At 40.4% G+C, this 22,724-nt stretch overlaps 1 protein-coding gene across 3 annotated transcripts in view; it reads right to left on the bottom strand.

The window, feature by feature from the left end:
* slc24a2 (solute carrier family 24 member 2) overlaps positions 1-22,724 on the bottom strand; it is a 297,478-nt gene that overhangs the window by 49,833 nt on the left and 224,921 nt on the right. For all 3 annotated transcript variants that reach the window (XM_043719054.1, XM_043719046.1, XM_043719059.1), the window contains 2 exons: positions 6,186-6,284; positions 903-1,021 (listed from right to left, as the gene is read on the bottom strand). In XM_043719054.1, coding sequence (XP_043574989.1) covers positions 903-1,021; positions 6,186-6,284 — 218 coding nt within the window. The remainder of the gene's footprint in view (positions 1-902; positions 1,022-6,185; positions 6,285-22,724) is intronic.

The following is a 22,724-nucleotide window of genomic DNA, read 5'->3' as shown; positions in this document are numbered from 1 at the left end:
CATGCCATTTTATAATTTGACATCTCCAAATGGTATGGCAGTAGTTTTGAAATGGGATTATGAATTGTGATATTTAGTTTTGACTTAAGTTTAAAGCATGTTAAATAGACTGTAAGTTTTCTAAATCAATGACCATTTTTTATAAAATATAAAATTCTTCAATAGACACGTGGTAATTTCATCCTATCCCAGCATTCATCCTGAGGTCTGCCCATGGTGATATTGGTGAATTATTGGCATGGGAACATTGGGGCTGATATCTGTTGACAGTGGGTGGTTAGATGGCATTTTTTGGCATGGATGGCATCAAGGACCATAAGGGCAGGTGGAAAACAAGGTATAGCATGGATTGGCATGGTTGCAATGTGGAGAACTAATGCAGAGATGGGTGAACGGTGAGAGTTGAGGGTTTGCGTTTGTTTTATTGCTTTTTGTCATAGCTTTGACAAAGTATCAGTGCATCAAAGGCCACTGCAGCCTCTGTTCTCTCTCTGGGATTATCCATGATGACTCTTCCCCCAGAAGGCCAATCCTTTCTTCGAGGGCACGTTTGGCTGGGTTAGGTTTGTGGAGCCAGGAATTGTCCTGACTCTGTGCTTCCAATCCCAGAGCTAAAGTTCAGGCCATGGAATCTCAGCAATGTCATTCTGAAGTTGTTTCCAAGAAAAGCTTTTGTTTGATGATGCCAGCAATTTATTTTTCCAATGGCTTAAATGATCACTGATAATGTTGGTAACTATCATTTGCCTCTTACAGCAACCCTCCAAGGCCTGGCCTTCAGCAAATGCATCAACTCAAATGTAAATGGAGAATAACGTTAAATCGTGTCTTGTGCTGGTCAATAGACACTCAACCTCTGCCCATCCAGAAGACCCCAAAATGCTTCCATGTATGACTCATACCTGTCCTGCTCCAACTTCTGCTCCATTGGGAAGGCTTCCATTCTGCACTGCTGGGGGGGAATCCTTTGGAGGAGTCACTTCAACCTCTACATTGGCTGTATTTGGCAGCTCTACTTTATCTGCAAAGACGGGGGAAGGAGACACAATGCAGAACTTATCAGAAAATGATAGATCCCAACCACAGGAAGGGAACCTGGAAATCCACAAGCTGTTTTACAAGCAATATACATTTAATTTCCAAACCAATTAATGCAGCTTTCACATAATCCAATTTTCATACTGTATTTATGGTGGATGGAGAGGTCCCCAGGAACCAAGTTGGCACCCTCCTGCCCAAAAGACATGGGCATCAACATGCTGCATGTCCATTTATAATAATGGCTCACCAAGGTGTGCCAGCCTAATATTCAATATACAAATCAGCCAGCTTTCATGGATGTAGAGAGCAATTAGTGCACAGAAATGTACCTATCAGTAAATCCATTCTTACTTCAGGTTTACACAGTGAACCTACGTACTCATGAAGGAAGTATTTTATGCTACTGTCAGTGTTGCACAATTGCTTTACAAGTTAAATCACCCCCAAGCCTAAACACCTAACCAATCCTGCCCTCTAACAATGAAATAAAGTGAATAGCTAAGGTATTTTTTCCAAGGATAGAGAGTACAAAATTAGAGGGCATAGGTTGAAGGTGAGAGGAGAAAGATTTAAAAGAGACATTAGTGGCAACTTTATCATGCAGAGGATTGTGCATGTATAGAATGAACTGTCAGAGGAGGTCAGAGACTCATAGAGTTGTTCAGCACAGAAACAGTCCTTTAGGTCCAACCTAGTTCATGCTGAACATAATCCCAAATTAAACTAGTCCCACCTGCCAAGTCCTGGTCCATATCCCTCCTAACCTTTCTTATTCATTTACCTATCTTATTTCTTCTGACAACCTTTCTTAAATAAAGGTACAACATTTGCCACCCTCCAGTCATTAGGTACCTCATGATCAAGGCTAATACATTTACAACATTTAAAAGATATTTGGACAGGTACAAGAAAAAGGAAGATTTAGAAGGGTATTGGCCAAACGCAGGCAAATGGGACTAGTTAAATTTAGGATACCCAGTTGACATGGACGAGTTGGTCTGAAGGGTTTGTTTCCATGCTGTATGACTCTCTATTATACTTGAAATTTAATTTGAAATTAATATTGATGTACTCTGAAAATTCAAGTAAACCAGAAATGAAATTGAATGCATGCCAGTTTTCAAAAATCTTCCCCTTCCCCTTCCACACTAAACAAAATGACCTTCATATCTTCACACTGCACAGCATTTCCTGGTCAATGAACCAGACAGATGGTTAGATCCTGGGACATTATCAGCAGTTTTGGCATATCCTTTCCTCTCTCAGCAAACAAGTCAGAGGATTTTTCATGGACAGAAAGTAATAAAGCAGGAAGAGGAGTTAGGTTGTGAAAGAGATGATACATTTCATTCTCCACAAGTGTAATCTTGTAAAAATAATTTTAGTTGGATGGATTACAACATATAGTGCATCTCCACACAAACTTCTCTTCATCCTCGATTCAAAATCCTTTGACCTTCAATTGTCAATGTAAGCTGAGGGCTCAGTCAGGTTGGCAAATGTGTGCCAGATCACCCTGGAGTGTGTATGGCAAAACAACAGGTTCCTCCACCTGGCAACAATTTACAAGAAGATTGCTTAATAGATCATCAAAAAACATTTTTATATTTCAAAGATGAAACAGGAATCTTATTTCCATAGAAGCACCCAGTGTTGACCAGCTTGGGTTTCAGTGTCATGTTTATGTCATGCCCAGTAAATGACTTGACTGATTCATAATTTCAAAGTGGTTTGCGGCTGATAGAACATCTGGAGCGGCCTTTATTTAAAAATGGACATGGGCAAACTTCTAAGATTCACTGAGTGACTAGTAAGGGAGTCAGGTGATCTTAGCAGCTTTAACACAGAGGATCAAGCAATTGGAAAGTTTCGAATTGAATAATAATAGGTGGCAGTTTCTCCCTTTAAGGGACAATGTATCAAAAACAGTCCTTTACAGAATTTCACATTTGGTATTGTCAAAGCTTACTGAAAAACTCAGACAATGGACACAAACTGTTTTACTGCAAACTAAAAGAATACTGATAAGGCTAGTAATCCACAAGTGCCAAAGACTACAAATTACCTTCTACTTCATACAAATGGTCGTTAATCATATGGACTGAAACTAGTTCTCTGACACTGAGTTCATTTTATCTCAAAATTCAGAGACACCTGGGCTGTTGCTGAACACCAGCCAGGCAAAAGCTTCAGAATAAACTAGTGCCACATTTGCCTTTCAAGAGCTGAGTAGCTTAAAATTATACTAAAGAAGCAGGACTCTAAAGTTCTTAGCTCGCCTCTACAGGAAGTGGACTTCCTGATTCAAAATCCTCATCTATGTGACCTGCTCGACGACCTTCTCTTCAAAGGAACCTTGCAGTGAAAACCCTAACCTCCATCCCTAGCTATCTGATCATACCTGAATTACAGGTAAAGAGTGGGAAATTTTTCATATGAATCTCAAAGCCAAAAGGACTTAGTTATTCCTTTGGTTTTAATAATTGAGGAAATACTTAACCTTACTTGATTGTATCGTTTTGAGTGTGTAGTGTGTGACTGATGTAGCTTTAGATTTTTTCTGAGGAGAGTGAGAGAGTAATTAATCCTCTTTGTTTAAACCCACCAAGTCTTCATTGATTACAGACAGTAGGGAGGGGAATTGAATTTCCAATTCCTTTGCTCCCCTATCTGTAACAGTTTTAAAAATAGCTGTGATTATCAGAGAACAGAATCATCAATTCTTACAGCACAGAGTTGGCCAATTGCTCCATATCAGGAATTGAACTCTCTGGAAAATCTACTCAGTTAGCCCCATGGATTCTCCAAGATTAGAGTGGTGTTAGAAAAGCACAGCAGGTCAGGCAGCATCCGAGGAGCAGGAAAATCGACATTTTGGGCAAAGGCTCTTCATCAGCTTTTGCCCGAATCGTCGATTTTCCTGCTCCTCGGATGCTGTCTGACCTGCTGTGCTTTTCCAGCACCACTCTAATCTTGACTCTGATCTCCAACATCTGCGGTCCTCACGTTTGCCATGGATTCTCCAACCTAATAGAAGCTCTTTCCCCAGAAACCCGCAATTCCCAGTTTAAAGTTACTTCTGAAAGAGAAACAAAGTAAAATGGAAAGTGAGTGTTTTTCTGAACAAATTCACTGACATGATGGAACAGTTTGGTAGTGTGCTGAACATTTCAATTTATTTTAATGTGTCTTAATGAAAAGACAGTTAACAGCCTCTCCCTTTAACATGTTTCAAATGATTTCAAAGATTAGTATTACATTTTTCCAAAATATATTACCCATCTTTATTTTTATGAAAGGATTTTTTGGAGTCATTTATTCATAAGAAGCCAATTATCATATCTCCACATGATTATTGCCAGCTTACCTGTTTTGGCAGGTAAGCAATTATGGTTTTATTACCCAATGATGAACTCTGCTAAAATGGAATAAATTTAATTCATATTAACTGAATATTGATAGACAAACTGGATTTCAAACATGGTGTTATATTAGAAAATAGGCAGAATGTTTTAATGTCTTGCTAATTATCTTCCCATTTTACATTATTTAATTCAATTAAAATGTTCTTAGTTTGCTACAGAATGAAATGCCAACTCATTTATCTCCATTACTGCACTATTATTAGCTAGTCAAGGACAATTTTGTTGACCATTTCATGGCTACACACTGTCGTCTTGGGATAGCGTTTCATGACTTTTGTCACATTTTTCTCAAACTGAATAGAAGATAAAAACCATACTGATTAACAATAGATTTTGCAAATTGTAACCACAATAATTGTGCTTGTGGCTATTTTATCCTTCCAATCTATTTCAAGTGTGATCCTTCAATTACAGGCATCAGTCATGAGGGGACATCTTGGATAATTTCAGACCACACATCACCAAGCAAACGCTGATGTATATAATGGATTAAAAATGCTACTTCTTTTTGGGGCAACACGGTGTTTAGAGCATCCAAAGCAGATTTGTGTGCCACAGCTTCCTCACATCAACATACCACTGAGATTCATGAAACTCAGGACCATTATTTCACTTTTCCCCTGCACTCAATTTTCTCTGACCACTGGCAATAAAAGCAGCCAAAGAAGGGTGGCTTGCTGGCAGTGGTAGAAGCAGTACATCTTATTTTTAGAAAAGGGCTCCAAATATATTCTGCATCAACTAGTGGAAAAGCACTGCTTGAATAAAACTGAAATCAAGATAGGCATATGAATGTAGAGCTCAGAAAGAGAAAACTCTGTGCTGCACACTGCACTCTTTTACACAATATAATGTTATGAGAGATGATCTGATTGACATTTTGAGTAAGTGCAGACTTCCTCTAGAAAGGAAATTCAGTGTAAAAATAATCAGAGTTTCAGCTAAGCTCTTTAAAAACTAGCTCAAAACAAGAAAAAAAACCTCAAAACTCAAATCAAGAACTCAATGCCTGCAAAAGTAAAGATGCAAAATCACCTAAACAGTTAAAATGGGGAATAAAGAGACAGGAGATAGTGAGGACTGCAGATGCTGGAGAAGTCAGTGTTGATAAAGTATAACACCGCAAAAAGCACAGCAGGTTAGGCAGCGTCAAAGGAGCACGAGAGTCAATGTTTCAGACTTAACCCTTCATCAGGACTTAGTTTAGTAAGTCTGAAGAAATGACAGAGAAATTAAATAAAAATAGATATGGCAATGGCTGACAAGGTGGTCGAGCAAGTTTGATGGGTCAAGTGACTCTTTTTTGTTCTAATGCACATAGGTCAGGATACAACGCTTAATAATTTACAACTTGGACTTTAAATCCAATATTAAAAAGTCAGCAAAAATCTCATTTTTGGCTCTGATCAAAGTGCTCTCAAAGGACTTTTGGCTTCTTCAAGTACACGACCCAACTATAATTTCAAACTTGGATCAATAAACAGTTTGTAAAGGAACAGCATCTTCATATTTTGCTTCAGTAGGATAGCCCAAGTAGAATAAGGGGGAAAAGATGACTGGTTACAGAAACCTTTCTTTCTTTCACAGGCTTGAACAGCATTTCAGAAGTGCTCGTACTGAAAACAAAAACATGAGGAGAAAGCTCTGAAAAACAGAATTTGAACCACTTTGCATCCCATTGTAGTGCATTATTTAAATTTTAAATACAAAGATAGTTACCTCCATGATTAGTAGTCACATTGGGTTTTTCACCATCATCTACTTGACATTTGTTTTTGGCTAGTTTGTGAAGAATTGACGCTCTGTGATGGAATTTACCTGGAGAGAAAATGAAGGATATAATGAGTTTATCTGTGCCCTCTATAACATCATCATAAAATGAGAAATCTAAATTGATCCATTGCTAATAACATTTGTACAACTATCTGATTAATAATTTCCTAATGGAACACAGCAAGAGAACTTTTAACTCCCCTCTCCCCTAATCTGTGGAAAAATGAATGGGCAGCAATTCAGTCAGCACAGCTCAATTTCAGCCCACGTTCCACTTTCATTTGAAAATACTTAGTGCTGATTCAAACAGGAGTCTCAAATAATTACAAATCAAGGTTATGTATGAAATGTGACCCCAATTTCACCTTACCCACTCCTGAATGGGACAAGCAGCTGGTTAGGCAATTGCTCACTCTTTCCAGTTTCCTGGTCCAAGTTAAAATCAACATAAGTTTTATGAATGTGTAACATCTAGCAGAGTAATGGTGAAATGAATTATATGATCCACAGAGGCTGATGGTATTGGCATTAAATTAAAATGACAGAACAAAGCTGCTTTCCAAAAGTGCAACTGGGATTTTCAAAGATGTTGCAGAATTTTCAGAACGTGCCTTTTAATGTGAAATGTACTCCTACAAACAACAGAGCTGATGACATGCGAGGTGAAAAGACCAATCACTCGAACATTCATTTGAAAATTAATCACATGAAAATAGTTTACCGAGAAAAGGCCATGAAAAGCAAAGAGGTAGGACGTTCAAATTCGAAAAATGAAATCTTTATTGAACTTTTAATATATTAAACCAACAAATGTCTTGCAACATTGACTATAAAAATGTCACCAAAGATAATATGGTATCATAGTATGCCACCATCAAGTAACTTCTTGAGTTAAATATCACTTCCCGTATGATAATAGTTTGAGTGCTACCTGTATGTTACCTCAGGTAACATATCATGAAGATCAGGTACTTTTTGAGATTGATGTCTTTAAGTTGCTAACATTGACTACTTGTATTACTACAGTATTGTAGACATATACATAGATGTCTACATAGTCTGTGTTCTGTGCCTACTGATGTTACTGAAAATTGCACACAGATAATCTCCTCCATCACACTGTATGATTGAAGGTAAGGCAAGTATCTCTATCCCAAACCATGCACCCTGATTACATGTAACTGCCTTAAAGATAAAGTGGTTGCCTGGTCTGGAATCAATGCAATAACACAATATCCCTTGTTTACTCTTTAAAAGAACAGATATCCATGTCTGAGGTCCATATAGAAACATCATCTCTACATGCTGAGGCAATGCTTTGGTAGATGTATGTCATAATCAGTCTCATCAGTATATAGTTACAATGACTGAGCTTCACTCCATGGTGTGTCACACAGAGGGAATTGTATCATTTGTCAGAGACATGTGCTTGTTGTTTGGTACCCAAGTCATCATGGTCTATACTGGGTGGTAATTTGTATATGTCACCTACTTTTTCACATTACTTGCCTATTGCGCCATACATTGCTGCACAACCTATACACAATGATGTTTCCAAGAAAACCATTTGTTTATATGAACATCTCAAACTTTTCTGCTTCGTTCTGGTTCAAATTGGAATATCTGGCTGCATGTTCATTGATCATGCTGTTAAGTCACTGTCGCCCAGCTTTCCCATGCTGCGTCACACGTGTGGGTTGGGCAGTGATATTATGGGAGGGGAGAACTGTGTGGATCCATTTTCCAAACCAGAGTGTGTCTGGTGAGGAGTTGCAATCGCTATCTGACCATCTTCGCAAGTCAAATTACATTTGGATATTGTGGACTTTATGGTCCAGTGTGTTCTGTGAAAACATTAGATCAAGGGTTGTGAGAGGAAGAGGTTAGCACTCTGTTTCCTGAGTGCACTGCAGACTTTTGGCTGACACAGTTTGTTAAGGAACACTGAACATACTTAATATGGTGGTCAAAGTATCTACAACTAGTACGCTAGTAGCATGTTTAATTTGTCACACAACAGGGAACGGAGTGAGGTAGTCAATTACTGCAATGCAATTGTGTCTGTGGAAATCGTAAAAATGTCAGTTGTCACCTTGCACCACAGCTCAAAGAACTCTGCAGTAGGATACACTCTCTCCGTTGTTGTGGGGGATGGATAGACTCATTGATACAGTCTCAAATCTTTGGTGATGCTATTCATTGAGTTTGGTACCTTGTAGATCATACGATGTAGACCATACATGATGGTAGACCACAAATAGTTGGTCTTGCTGTAGCAAAGATGTAAAAGCTTTCAGATGTCCATTCCAATGAGCTGTACTAGCACTGAAGATGGATAATGCCAATGCACATAATATCAGACTCTTTGTAAGTGGTAAGTTTATCATGTGTGGACTGCCCCACATTGTGGCAGCTTCCTGAGTTTATTTCTTGAAAGGTGCGTATATGTATGATATTTGTACTTGCACCAGAGTCAATCTTGGTGCTTACTGCATGTCATCCATTCCTTTCGGCGTTTATCACTTGAAAATAAAAAGAAAAACTTCAGCTTTTTTGACAATATCCATATAGTGGAGCAAACTGGGGATCCACAGATGCCATCAATCTGTTACTTCTCTTCAGCACTTCATTTTTATTTCAGATATCTAGCATTCACTAACATTTTGGTTCTGCTGTCTGATGGAGGTCTGTCTGATGGAGGTCTGACATTGAACAGAATACTTGGACTTGGTTGACATGCTTGTGTTCCACGGATAGAACTTTGGAGATGTCCTTGTCATTGTTGTCTGGTTGCCTCTTCTTCACCTGCTGCTGTCGAGTGTTGCATTGCACTGGTAATTTTCCTCAACTGGGGTAAAAGGTGAAAGGAATCTATTGCTCTCTTTTAAAATATAGCTTACACACTTTCCAAAATTCTGGACACCATCTTGGTGGATCAGACAAGCCACATCTCATACAAAATCTGGATGTTTTGTTGAACTTGTTGATGGCTGCAACATTTCATATATCGTCAAATCCCTACAGTGTAGAGACAGACCATTCAGCCCACTGAGTGTATACCGACCCTCTGAAGAGCATCCCACCCAGATCCACCCACTGCTACTCTATGCCTGTAATCTTGCATTTCCCATGACTAATCCACCTATCCCTAGACACAATGGGCAATGCAGCATGGCCAATCCACCTAATCTGCACATCTTTGGACTGTGGGAAGAAATCAGCGAAGGCAGAGGAAACCTTCACAGACATGGGGAGAATGTGCAAACTCCACACAGACAGTCGCCAAAGGTGGAATCGAACCCGGGTCCCTGACATTGTGAGGCAGCAGTGCTAACCACTGAGCCACTGTGGTCGCCCCAGTTGCTGTAGAGTCAAGTACCTGAAAACGTTGTTGATCAACTACGATTGCTTTGGACCTGTGTCCTACTCCTATCTGTTCATCAATAGTATTTTCTTTAGGTTTCTCTAGAAGTGGTTGTGGGGAAAATGACCAGTTCCTTAAGCCCTTCACCGAAGTTAGATTCAGCGAAATCATATCCTTGACCACTGCCTACCTATGAACCGGTCAACTGTTTCAATCTGCCCGATATCATTGGGACATGAACTCAACTCTGTTTGCCTGAACTTGACCCGAACTTTAAGTTCATCCTTTAAAATCTGCAAAATGTTGGCAGGAATTTTTCGACATCATGAGAAATATAGGGGCATTTGATTTTCCTTAATCGTTTGTTCCTGAAAGCAATAAGGAGTTTAACTGTAAGTTTTGCCTTGCCAGGAAGCAAGCATTGATTCATTGTTGTAGTAATGGAAATTCTGACAGAATGTCAATGGAGCGCTGATATCTGGATGCAAGTAAGGCCTTTTTGAGAAAGGAAATGTTTTGTTCTGGAAACCCATTAGTAGGTTGGAGCTATATTTTAACACATTTTAAAACTGAGTTTTAAAAAAATAGGTCTGATCAGTTGTGGTCTCCTGTCTTTCCTGTGAAAAACAAGAGAATGCATTCTGAAATGTTTCTTGCTCCAGTAACAGGTTTGCTGCAACTTAGTCTTGGTTGTTAACTTCAACTCTGAACTAAGAGGAGGAACAACTATGAGGAAAACACTCTTCATAACTATCTCTGTTGATATCATCTTTTCAGCCTTCAGTACCAACTAGCTTTTACTGCCTACTTGCTGCCATCACAAAATACCACCATGACATCTTTTGGCTCAAATACCGCTGCCAGTGTGATATGGGCCAAATGCTAGCATATTTGTCAGCTCAAAAAACACAAAGTTCAGATTCAGGCTCAGACAATTTTCTGGAGGATTATTAACAAAACTGCTTATATTGTAATAATATCACAGATTTATACATCATCTGGTTCTGTGCCAATACACATTGCATAAAGAAAACTGAGTGACTGAAGATACTGCAATGCCTCCATCGGAGAGAGAGAGAGAAAAAATAGAGAAACAGACAGGGAGAGGGAGAGGAAGAGACAGAAATGAGAGAGAGACAGACAGAGAGACAGAAAGAGACAAAGAGAGAGATATGGGGGTGGGGGGGGTTGGGGGGAGACACACGGTGTGAAGGTGAGACCACACAATTATGAGATATGTTAGCAGAATTAGGCCGTTTGACAGATTGAGTCTGCTCTGCTGCTCATCCATGGCTGATGTGTTTCTCTTTTTACCAGGACATCACACAATGCCATATTATGTCACATCTTATGGTGACACTGCCTATCTGGTCTGAAATCTGTTGTTAGGACTCACTAGGCTAGCACACCAGAAATCAAACCCCACTTCAGTAGTCAGAAATGTTAAAATAAGCACCCAAAATTCCCAAATTTATGCAAATTTTATACTCATGTTGAGTTAAAGCACAGACCAGGTTTCTGTACTTATCAAGTTTACTATTTGTTACAAGTAATTAAACTCCAGCTACAGGTAAACACACAGATAGCCGAGGCATAATACTACAAAGTTTGTCATACGTTGGCACACTTACCTCAGGAGTGTGAAGACTGGGAAGGAGAAGTGTTGCGTTGAAGTATCTAAATAATGCACTTAAGTCTTGGGATGAGACTCGAATCCGTAGACTTAGAGACATGTGACTTATACCCACACCAAGAAATACCAACCTTTGGACTTGATGTGATTATTTCCCTGAATAACTGTGTGTAAAGGATTCCATCACACTATCAGAAGAGAGATTTTTCCCAACCAAGTAAACAGTGGGATTGTCTGGCCATATATCACTATCTGCAAGTGTGACTCAGCTTTCTATTTGTCTTCATGGCATCAGTGACTATAAGTCATTTGTCCATTTTAAGCATTGTCGGTGCAAACCTGTGGTTATGAAAATTACTATCAAATCACAGGTTCTTTATTTATTAAGAAGTGGAAATGGATTTTCTCCCAACAATCCTGTGGGACATAAACAATTCACATTTAGACGGTGACCTTAACCTGACTGACACCATTTTATGTGCAGTTAAAATAATCCCTGTGAATTAACAGCTGATTTCCTCTTGCAGTGTTCCAATTCTGATCTACTCAGCCACAATTTTACCATAAGCAAGAACTCATTGAGATGTTATGGGAGAAAGTCAACGCCATTGCACCTATTTAATGATCACAAAATACTGACAGCAATGATAAATGGAGGTGTGTGATGGCTGACAGCTTACTTGTATACTCAGTCACAGAGTCATATAGCACGGAAACAGAGCCGTCAGTCCAACTCAGCTGACCTGGTTTCCCCAGCTGAACTCGTCCCATTTGACTGCATTTAACCCAAACGCCTCTAAACCTTTCCTACAATGTACCTACCCAATTATGTCTTTTAAATGTTGTAATTGTACCTGCCTCTACCACCTCCTCTGGGCAGCACATTCCATACACGTGTCACTCTCTGTGGGGGAAAAGAAATTGTCCCTCAGGTCCCTTTTAAATCTTTCTCCTCTCACTTTAAACCTGCGACCTTTAGTTTCGGGTTCTCTTATTCTTGGAAAAAGGCCTTGGTTATTCACCCTATCCACGCCCCTCATGATTTTATAAAGGTCACCCTTCAGCTTGTAATACTCAGCCTCTAATGGTCCCAGCTTATCCAACCTCTTTTATAACTCAAACCTTCTAATCCCAGCAACATCATTCCAAACTTTTTTCCTGTACCCTTTCTAGTTTAACATTCTTCCTATAGCAGGACAACCAAATGTGTACACAATATTCCAAAAGTGGTCTCATCCAAGTCTTGGGCAGCCACAATATGATGTCCCAACTCCTATACTCAACGCACCGACCAATAAAGACAAGCAAGCCAAACACTACCTTCACTATTTTATCTACCTGCGACTCCACCTTCAAGGAGCTACGAACCTGCACTCCAAGGTCTCTTTGTTCAGCAACACTCCCCAGGACCTTACCATTAAGTGTATAAGGCCTGCCCGGATTTGCCTTTCCAAAATATAGCGACTCACATTTAACGAAATTAAATTCCATCTGTCACTCCTCAGCCCATTGGCCCATCTAATCAAGATCTCATACTCATATATATAAGCTTATTCGCTGTCCACTATAGCATCAAATTTGGTGTCATCCACAAACTTGCTAACCATATCTCCTATACTAGCATCCAAATCATTGATATAATCGATAACCCAGAACCAATCCTTGCAGCACATCACTGGTCACAGGCTTCCAGTCTGATTAACAAACCTTTACGAGCATCCTCTGCCTATTACCATCAAGTCAATTTTGTATCCAATTGTTTATCAATTCCTGGATCTCTCATGATCTAATTTTATTAACCAGTGTACCACATGGGACCTTGTCAAAGATTAGATTAGATTTCCTATGGTGTGGAAACAGGCCCTTCAGCCCAACAAGTCCACACCAACCCTCTGAAGAGTAACCCACCCAGACCAATTTCCCTCTGACTGATACACCTAAAACTATGGGCATGTAGCATAGCCAATTCACCTGATCTTCACGTCTTTGGACTGCGGGAGGAAACCGGAGCACCCAGAGGAAACCCACGCAGATACAGGGAGAATGTGCAAACTCCACACAGATATTTGCCTGAGACTGGAATCGAACCTGGGTCCATGGTGCTGTGAGGCAGCAGTGCTAAGCACTGAGCCATCGTGCAACCCCAGGGCCTTGCGCAAGTCCAGTCTATGTAGACATTGCAGCACCATTTTTTGTCATTATAGCCAACCCCAATTTTGCCTCAACCATCTATTTCTCTGCCAGTTACTAATTAAAACCAGTAGCACCTGAAACAATTATATACTGCAGAGACTAACACATTTTGCTGTCTTTGCGGCTGCGTACTGATTTAATTGCAGATTTCACTCATACTGACAATTTGTTTTGGAAAAGCTTAGCAAGAGGCAAACAAATGATAAAAACTGAATCATGCCAAATTGCTGAACACTAAATACAATATCTGCAAAATGATGAATTGATTAATATTGAAGTCACTAAATTTGACAATTTTGTTCATTTGTCAAAAGCAACACCTGCATTCCTTGCAATGTGATGTGTAAAAAGTATGTGCTTTCATATTTTGAGGTTGTTAATATCAGTGTAAGACGAAAATATCAATCATCAAACATTACAATCATTGACTGTGTTTCCACATGCTCAACAACAGCAGGCAATAGTTTTAGCACATATCTGTTTAATTCTATTTAACTTATCAAATAAAATTTTGAACCCAATGTGGATTTGAGTTCCTACCAAACCACTGCCCCCATTTCTCTCAGTGACCAATTTGCCTCTTGACGATATTTGTTTCCGATGCTTGAAATTCCATTTGTACCATTTCTTCAATTTAACTTTCTAAATACCAAGAGATCTTTAACAGTATTACTAACAAATCAAGGAGGAGTCACAATTTAAAGTCAGAAGAGAAAGAATACAATTGAAGTTTAAAAATGTAAAGCAAAACCTATCTGCTTCAATTCAAACTGCACCTGTAAAAGGATGTGGATAGCTTTGAATTGAATTTATTGTCACGTGTACCGAAGCACAGTGAAAAACTTTGTCTTGCGAGCAATACAGGCAGATGTCAAATGGTAAAGTATTACCAGCATGGCAGTAGATTGCTGTGGGAGATTAATTATTTTAGTTTTGACAAGTTGCAATTAATTTACGACCCATTAACTTAATTCTCCGATGAGTTATGTTTATTATGTATTCGTTACATTTAATTCCTTGCAAGCCATACGCAACAACAGAGTTTACCTGGTTCAGGACATTTGGAAAGTCAAAACACTGTCCCATCAGAGTCAGCATGGTTTTATGAAGGGCAAATCATGTTTGACTAATTTCTAGAGCTAGAGCTCTTTGAAGATGTAACAAGCAAAGCAGATAACAGGGATCCTGTAATGTAATATATCCGGATTCTTGGAAGGCATTTGATAAAGTGCAGCACAAAAGGTTTATTCACTAAGTTGGATCATATGGGATTAAGGGTAATTTATTAGCTTGTCTAGATGACTGGCTGATGGACAAAATGGTTTATATGGGATAAATTGTTTTTTTATCTGGATGGCAAGATTTAACTAGTGGGGTGCCACAGGGTTGGTCTTTGGACCCCAACTATTCACAATCTGTATTGAAGATTTGGATACAGGGATAGAAGGCTCTCGAGCCAAATTTGCAGACGACACAAAAACAGGCAGGATGATAAACTGCAATGACAAATTAAGAACCTTACAAATGGATACAGACAGGTTAGGAGAGTGGGCCAAAATGTGGCAGATGGAGTTGAACGTGGATAAAGTGTGAGACCATGTGTTTGGGTTGAAAAAAATGGGAAGGCCACCTACTATTTAAATGGGGAGAGAGATCAGGGCGCTCTGATGTAGAGGGAGCGAGATGTACTCACTCATGAGTCATAGAAAACTAGTACTGAAAATGTGTTGCTAGAAAAGCGCAGCAGGTCAGGCAGCATCCAAGGAACAGGAGAATCGACATTTCGGGCATAAGCCCTTCAGGATTCCTGAAGAAGGGCTTATGCCCGAAGCGTCGATTCTCCTGTTCCTTGGATGCTGCCTGACCTGCTGCGCTTTTCCAGCAACACATTTTCAGCTCTGATCTCCAGCATCTGCAGCCCTCACTTTCTCTCATAGAAAACTAGTATGCAGGTACAACAGATAATAAAGGATCTGAATGGAATGTAGGTTTTTATAGCTAAAGGAACAGAATATAATGGTAAAGAAGTATTGCTGCAGCTATACAAGGTATTGGGGAAGACAGCAGCTTGAGTCTTGCGTACAGTTTTGGTCCCCATAGTTGAGAGGAGGTTCACTGGATTGAGGCAGGAATGAGAGGTTTGTCATACGGAGAGAGATCAGGCCTATACTCTCTAGAATTTAGAAAAATGAGGAGAGATTAAATTGAGGTATTCAAGGTGATAAAAGGTATGGATATAATAGAAGTGGAACAGATGTTTCCTCTTGTGGGGAATTCTAGGATGAGAGGTCATAGTCTTAGGATAAGGGGTAGCAAATTTAAAACAGAGTTGAGGAGAAATTACTTCTTCCAAAGGGTTGTGAATCTGTGGAATATGCAACCCCAAAATGCAGTGGGTGCTGGGGCAGTGAGTAAATTTAAGGAGGAGTTAGACAGATTTTTAATTGGTAATGGGTTGAAGGGTTATGGGGAGAAGGCAGGAAAATGGGGGTGAGGAGCATATCAGCAATGATCGAATGGCTGAGCAGACTCGATGGGCCAAATGGCCTAATTCTGCTCCTATATCTTATGAACTTATGATTTACCTGCTCATGATACTTTTCTCAGCCTGTGAACTATTGGCTTCTTCCACTACTTTATCCACGGAGAGAAGAACAATGAGCAGTATTGCTGCTTTAAAGTCACACAACTTTAGTACCATCAATACCAAAACTTCCATTATTGATCATTTTGAAACAAATCTTCCAATATTATGATTGAAGAATAAACCAGAAAATATTCCTCTTGCTCCCTTGATCACTTTTAGCTAAATAATGCATAGCTAAGATCACCAGTGACAGTGGTGAAATATATCACGGACAGTAAATTCAGAGAGAATTGCAACTGTACTAGAATAACTTAAATCTGACGCAAACATTACGAGCTTTGGAAAGCCAAAGCAATTCAAGCTTAACATAGCTTGAAGGCAGCAGTTTATTTACACTTTGTAATTGGAAATTTGTTGGCTAGCTGCCAACAACAAAAATAAGCAATCATTGGTTGAAAGATTTAAATTTTACAAATCTGAAATCTTCAAGCTTTCATGTTTGATGGAAAGAAAGTGTGCATGTGTGTGAGAGACAGAAAGAAATAAAGAGAGCGCAAAAGAGAGCGGTGTGGGGGTGGTTGCAGGGCTTTGTACACTGCTGCTGCTCATACTATTTACTGATATGAGGCTAAGTTACAATCTCCCCATATTTTTTGCATTGTACAAAATTTCATTTCTAAAACATTTTATAAAACCACTAATGTCTATCATAATCACCTGCAAGTGAATGCATTAATGAAAATATTAATTTTACATTGAGAAACAACCAAAATTCATGTTATTCGTTGTGAAAGACAGACTGTTGATAAAAAAAATTGCTGCCATTTCTTAGATTTTGTTGTGGCCTTGTGATGTGGCCTACATTTTGAAATGAACTGACAGGTCTCTTCTGTTAGTCATAAAGCTTCAACAACTCTGAATATCTTGTTGTTGCTTTAAAAAAATTTTTGCAGAGTGATTGGGTTTTGGAAGCACAAATAGGTTACAACTTTAAAACAACTCATCATCCATACTTATCTTTTTTCTGAAAAGCTCCCTGCCAAAATCTTCATTTCTACTGCACCACAGCTGGCCAAGGAGATTAACATCAAAAGGCCATCCTGACTGGTACATCATCTCAGCAAACACATCTTGGACTGAAAAATGCATGAAATACCTTATTAACCGCCTTCTTCGAAAAACTGACCTGGTAACCTCAGTAGCAAGTGGGAGGAGATTTGTTAGGGGAAGTCAACCTCCTTCAAATATTCTGGCTGTGCCCAGGGATGAAACTCCACTGGAAAAATATGCTCAAACCTAAATAATCACTAAATTCACATGCAAGTCTCAGAAGTCCATTGGCTTCTGTTATTCTCTACAGTGGTCCCTTGCAGTTTGAACATTGTTAAACCTCAACTTTTCCTTCTCAACATTAGCTCACTACTCAACTCATAAAATCACAGCTGACCACTTCACTAGTGTGGTAATAAGGTTGCGATAATCTGACAGATTCCTGGCTTTCAAGAGTCCAGGTAGAGGCAGAATGTTGGAATATGCAATTTAACAGTATTAAACTGCGTGAACCACTGGCTTGTCAGTTGTTCTGTCTGAGGCTTTAATGAAGTCCTACCTCGTCATACCAATGGACAGTCAGAGGAAAGGCACTGGGATTTGGAGGTGACTTCTGAACTATGTTGGCAGAGTATTACTGTTGTGGATTGAGACAGATGGTACTCTCCACGGGCCACTTCCTACATCAAGCAACACTGATGCCCTTCAAAGTCAGAAACTGTCTTAGTGATCTACAAACCAGCAGCAGGCTATTTAACTATAAAGCAAAGTCATGCTACAGGAACTGCCAATTGTGAGCCTGTCAAGCCTCAAGAGAGAGCTTGGAAGTAGTGTTTCTCTTGTTTTATTCTCTGCCAGCGGATTAGCTAAATCTGCTGACATGCTTCTCAGAGCAACTTGTAAGAAAAATAAATGAAGAGTTGCATCTCAGGCTGTTCTGAATTGGAAATGAGCCAAATTCAGAATCAAGGGTTAGACATTCCCAACAACTGCATCCAACCTCTTCAAAGCCAAACACAAAGGGCATTAGAAGACATATTTGGTCCTTATTTACACATTTTATAGAAAAAGCAGCAACACATTCCTGGAGAGGAGAGGCAATTGAGAAAAGTGGCTGTGAAGCAGTGCATCCCAGATATTTACGGGGATGTTTGTTGCATAATGATAGAAAATGGGTACATAAAATGTTTCTATAGTATTTCGGTGGTGGCTGGGTAACACGAACAATAAATGAAGTGGAAAAATGGAGAGCAGGATGACAGGGATGTCTGAATGAGATGTGATGTGACCATGAAAATGGTTAGGAAGGTGTAAAAAGTTACAGAAAAATAGGAATGATCAAAATGAAAGAAGATTCACAGATTAGATTCCGAGATTTACCAGTGATTATAGGTAGTAGATTACATCAAAGTTGAAGCATGATTAAAAAAAGTCTGACTAACCACAAAATCTGTTACCTTAAAAATTAAAAACTTTCTTGAAGACATATTTGTGATCCAATTAACAAGGACAGAAAGGAAATAACAATAAGTAATTAGATTACTTACAGTGTGGAAACAGGCCCTTCGGCCCAACAAGTTCACACCGACGCGCAACCCATCCAGACCCATTCCCCCACATTTACCCCTTCACATAACACTATGGGTAATTTAGCACGGCCAATTCACCCTAACCTGCACATTTTTGGATTGTGGGAGGAAACCGGAGCACCCGGAGGAAACCCACGTAGACACGGGGAGAACGTGCAAACTCCACACAGAGAGTCGCCTGAGGCGGGAATTGAACCCGGGTCTCTGGCGCTGTGTGGCAGCAGTGCTAACCACTGTGCCACCCCTCAATAAGCTTTATATCTGAAAAGTCAAAAAGGTAAACCAACAACTAAGTTCATGAGCATGCATCAGGAGTTACTAGCTTGGTTGTAGTTTCTATAACGAGTGTATACGTGCACAACAAAACCTTTGGCTGCTTTCTTTTAATTCACTTAAGTGTGTCCAAATACTTGATTCAAAATGAAAGAAGATCCACAAGACCATAAGAGCAGAAATTTAGCCATTCGACCCATCGAGTCTGCTCCGCCATTCAATCATGGCTGATGGGGTTGAAAAACCTATTTTCTTGCTTTCTCCCCATAACCTTGGATCCTCTTAGCAATCAAGGCCTTATCTTTCTCAGTCTTGAATATACTTAATGGCCCGGCCTCCAAAGCCTTCTGTGGCAGTGAAGTACATAGATTCACCACTCTCTGGATGAAGAAGTTTCTCCTTGTCTCCATTCTTCCCTTTGCTCTAAGGCTGTGCCCATGGGTCCTTGTCTCTCCTACCAATGGAGGCATCTTCCCGACATCTACTCTGTCCATGCCATTCAGTATTCTAAGTTTTAATCAGACTCTCCCCCACCCCCCTTCTAAACATCATCGTTCCTCATTATGTTAAGCCTTTCATTCCTGAGATGATTCTCGCGAACCTCCTCTGTGCCTGCTCCAGGGCCAGTACATCCTTCCTGAGGTATGAGGCCCAAAATTGCTCACAATATTCTAAATGTGGTCTGACCAGAGCCTTATAAAGCCTCAGAAGTACATCCCTGCTTTTATATTCTAGTCCTCTTGAGACTCTTGAGCCTCGGGCGACTCTGAGTGTGGAGTTTGCACATTCTCCCCGTGTCTGTGTGGGTTTCCTCCGGGTGCTCCGGTTTCCTCCCACAATCCAAAAATGTGCAGGTTAGGTGAATTGGCCATGCTAAATTACCCGTAGTGTTAGGTGAAGGGGTAAATGTAGGGGAATGGGTCTGGGTGGGCTGCGCTTCGGCGGGTCGGTGTGGACTTGTTGGGCCGAAGGGCCTGTTTCCACACTGTAAGTAATCTAATAAATGACAACATTTTATTTGCCTTCCTAATAACTGACTCAACCTGTAAGTTTACCTTCAGAGAATCCTGGACTAGGACTCCCAAGTCCCTTTGCACTTCAGATTTCTGAATTTTCTCCCCATTTAGAAAATAGTCCATGCCTCTATTCTTCCTACCAAAGTGCATGACCCCACACTTACCCACATTGTATTTTGTCTGCCACTTCTTAGCCCACACTCCTAACCTGTCTAAATCTTTCTGCAGCCTCCCTGCCTCCTCAATAATACGTGCCCCTCTACCTATATCATCTGCAAACTTACCCAGAATGCCCTCAGTTCCTTCATCCAGATCATTAAATGTATAATGTGGAAAGTTGTGGTCCCAACACTGAACCTTGTGGAACACCACTACTTAGTCGCTGCCATTCTGGGAAGAACCCTTTTATCCCCACTCTCCGCCTTCTGCCAGACAGCCAATCTTCTAAGTTAGTACCTTGCCTCTAACACAAGTCATAGACTATCTAGAAACATTAACATCATTAACCACACATTAGAAATAGATGAGAAAACAGAAGCAAAATGATGATGAGATATTTAGCTTAATTCCTTTCACCATATGATCTTTGAAATTCTACAATTTTGTAATGTCAGCCAATATGTTGTCTTACACCAGCAGAAACGCCTTACCATCAAATCCGCAGCAAATACTCAACTGAAGTTAACCTGAATCTCTTCATGATCACAAAGGCTAGTGACTGTTAGATAAATACAGGTCGAGATCAGAGTTTAATTGTCAGAAATTTTAGCAAAACACTCAAGTTTCAGGTTGCAGCTGAGAAACATGCAGAAATTTAGGAACATAGGGACTTTCAACCATTCATAGATTATCTTGTCAATCACAAATGTCCAACAACCCTAATACCTTTGATCGATTTTGTGCTGGTCAATCACAGTTGGCACTTATTGCATTTGCAGAACATATGCTCCAACTTTTACTAGACTGCATAGAAGTGGTATGTCATTTCACTCCTGAAAGGTCTGTCTCTAGTTTTTAATCTATGCCCTCGAGTCTTTCAGAGCTGAAAATGTGTTGCTGGAGAAGCGCAGCAGGTCAGGCAGCATCCAAGGAGCAAGAGAATCCTGCCTGACCTGCTGCGCTTTTCCAGCAACACATTTTCAGCTCTGATCTCCAGCATCTGCAGTCCTCACTTTCTCCTCTAGTCTATCACCACAGCTAATGGAAGCATGCTGTCTCCAGCTGTCCTTTATGCTCCCTTAATATATTGAAAACTTCAATCATATCAATAAATCCCAGGGAATATAGAAGTAAAATTACAATTTCCAATTCCGATCCTTCTCTCATCTTTATCTGGTGCATGTGTGATTCTTTCCTTCCTTGACTTCTCAGTTGTCATGTTTTGGAAAAGGCTGTCCATTAATATTCGTTACAAACTCATTGATTTACACAGCTACCTCAACTGCATTTCCTTGCATCTGGCATGCTAGGAGGAATCCATCCTGTTCTTCCAGTTTCTCCATCTCTGTCACACCTTGTTACTTTGATGTTACACCCTTCAACAACCGTTCCAACATGTCCTCTCTTTCCCTAAACTGAGGTTAATATACATCCCCACACCCTCAAATGTGGTTGTGTCAATTTTGAACAGTATTGTGGAGGGTTTCTCTCAGTGAGTTCTAGTGATAGTGCTATTTTACACTGCTCATTTGGTACACATTAGTCCTTCACAGAGCTGCTCTGACACCATCAGGCGCTTACCAGACTTGGATATGCTTATCACTCCTGGGATTCCTGCCACTGGCACATATTTAAAGCCAATGCAAATGCAGATAGCCAGGAATTGGACCTCTCAGCTCCAGTCCATGAAATATTACAGAAGAAGAGGCAGATTGAAGAAAGTTAAGACCTCGGGAACTGGGAGGTCCCAGCACCAGACCTTGCCAGCTTGGTCCAAAGAGTCAGTGCAGTGCCCTCAGTACAGATGTGCACCCAGTGATGCACAAAGAATATTAATGATCTTCTGGTGCCCACAAGGGTACCAGCCTTTGTGCTCTGTCACTATGCATTCACTAGCTCTGTCACTGTACCGCGACCGCACAACAGGATTGACCATTTCCACTGCTGCATGCACCATCCTCGCTCAGTCAGTGACACCCACCCCGTCCCAACGGGGATGAGCCTGTGTTTGGCTGGACACACTGGGCCCGACAGCACCAACTGCGTTCAGGGTCATTGGCCTTGGAGGTTTGGGAGGGCAGGCTTCCTCCAACCCAGGTGGGAATCCCAGGACTACACCTAGATGTAGTGGAAGGGGAAGGCAAAAGAAAACCCAGTGAGGACACACTTCATTGTATGTAGAAATTTACATTATCGATCACATTTTCATTCTGCATCACCACCTACCTGGTCAACCGCCATTTTAGCTGTGACTACGAGAATGACATTAGAGTGTTCCGTTCCTCAGCACTAGCTCATGTTAAGAAACCCTGTCTGAAATATCACTATCCTTTCCCTAGTGCACATACTGGCACAAAACATTGTTGCATTTGAAGCATCAAATGACATGAAGCCTTCCAACCCAGTGGATGTGGTTTACCTAGACTTCCAAAAGGCCTTTGATAAGGTGCCACATGGGAGGCTGCTGAGCAAGGTGAGGGCCCATGGTGTTCGAGGTGAGCTACTGGTATGGATTGAGGATTGGCTGTCTGACAGAAGGCAGAGAGTTGGGAGCTGAAAATGTGTTGCTGGAAAAGCGCAGCAGGTCAGGCAGCATCCAGGGAACAGGAGAATCGACGTTC

This window comes from Chiloscyllium plagiosum, chromosome 2, assembly GCF_004010195.1.
Source record: "Chiloscyllium plagiosum isolate BGI_BamShark_2017 chromosome 2, ASM401019v2, whole genome shotgun sequence".
NCBI lineage: Eukaryota > Metazoa > Chordata > Chondrichthyes > Orectolobiformes > Hemiscylliidae > Chiloscyllium > Chiloscyllium plagiosum.
Note: the sequence above shows the minus strand (reverse complement) of the source record. Positions and strands in the feature narration are given on the sequence as shown.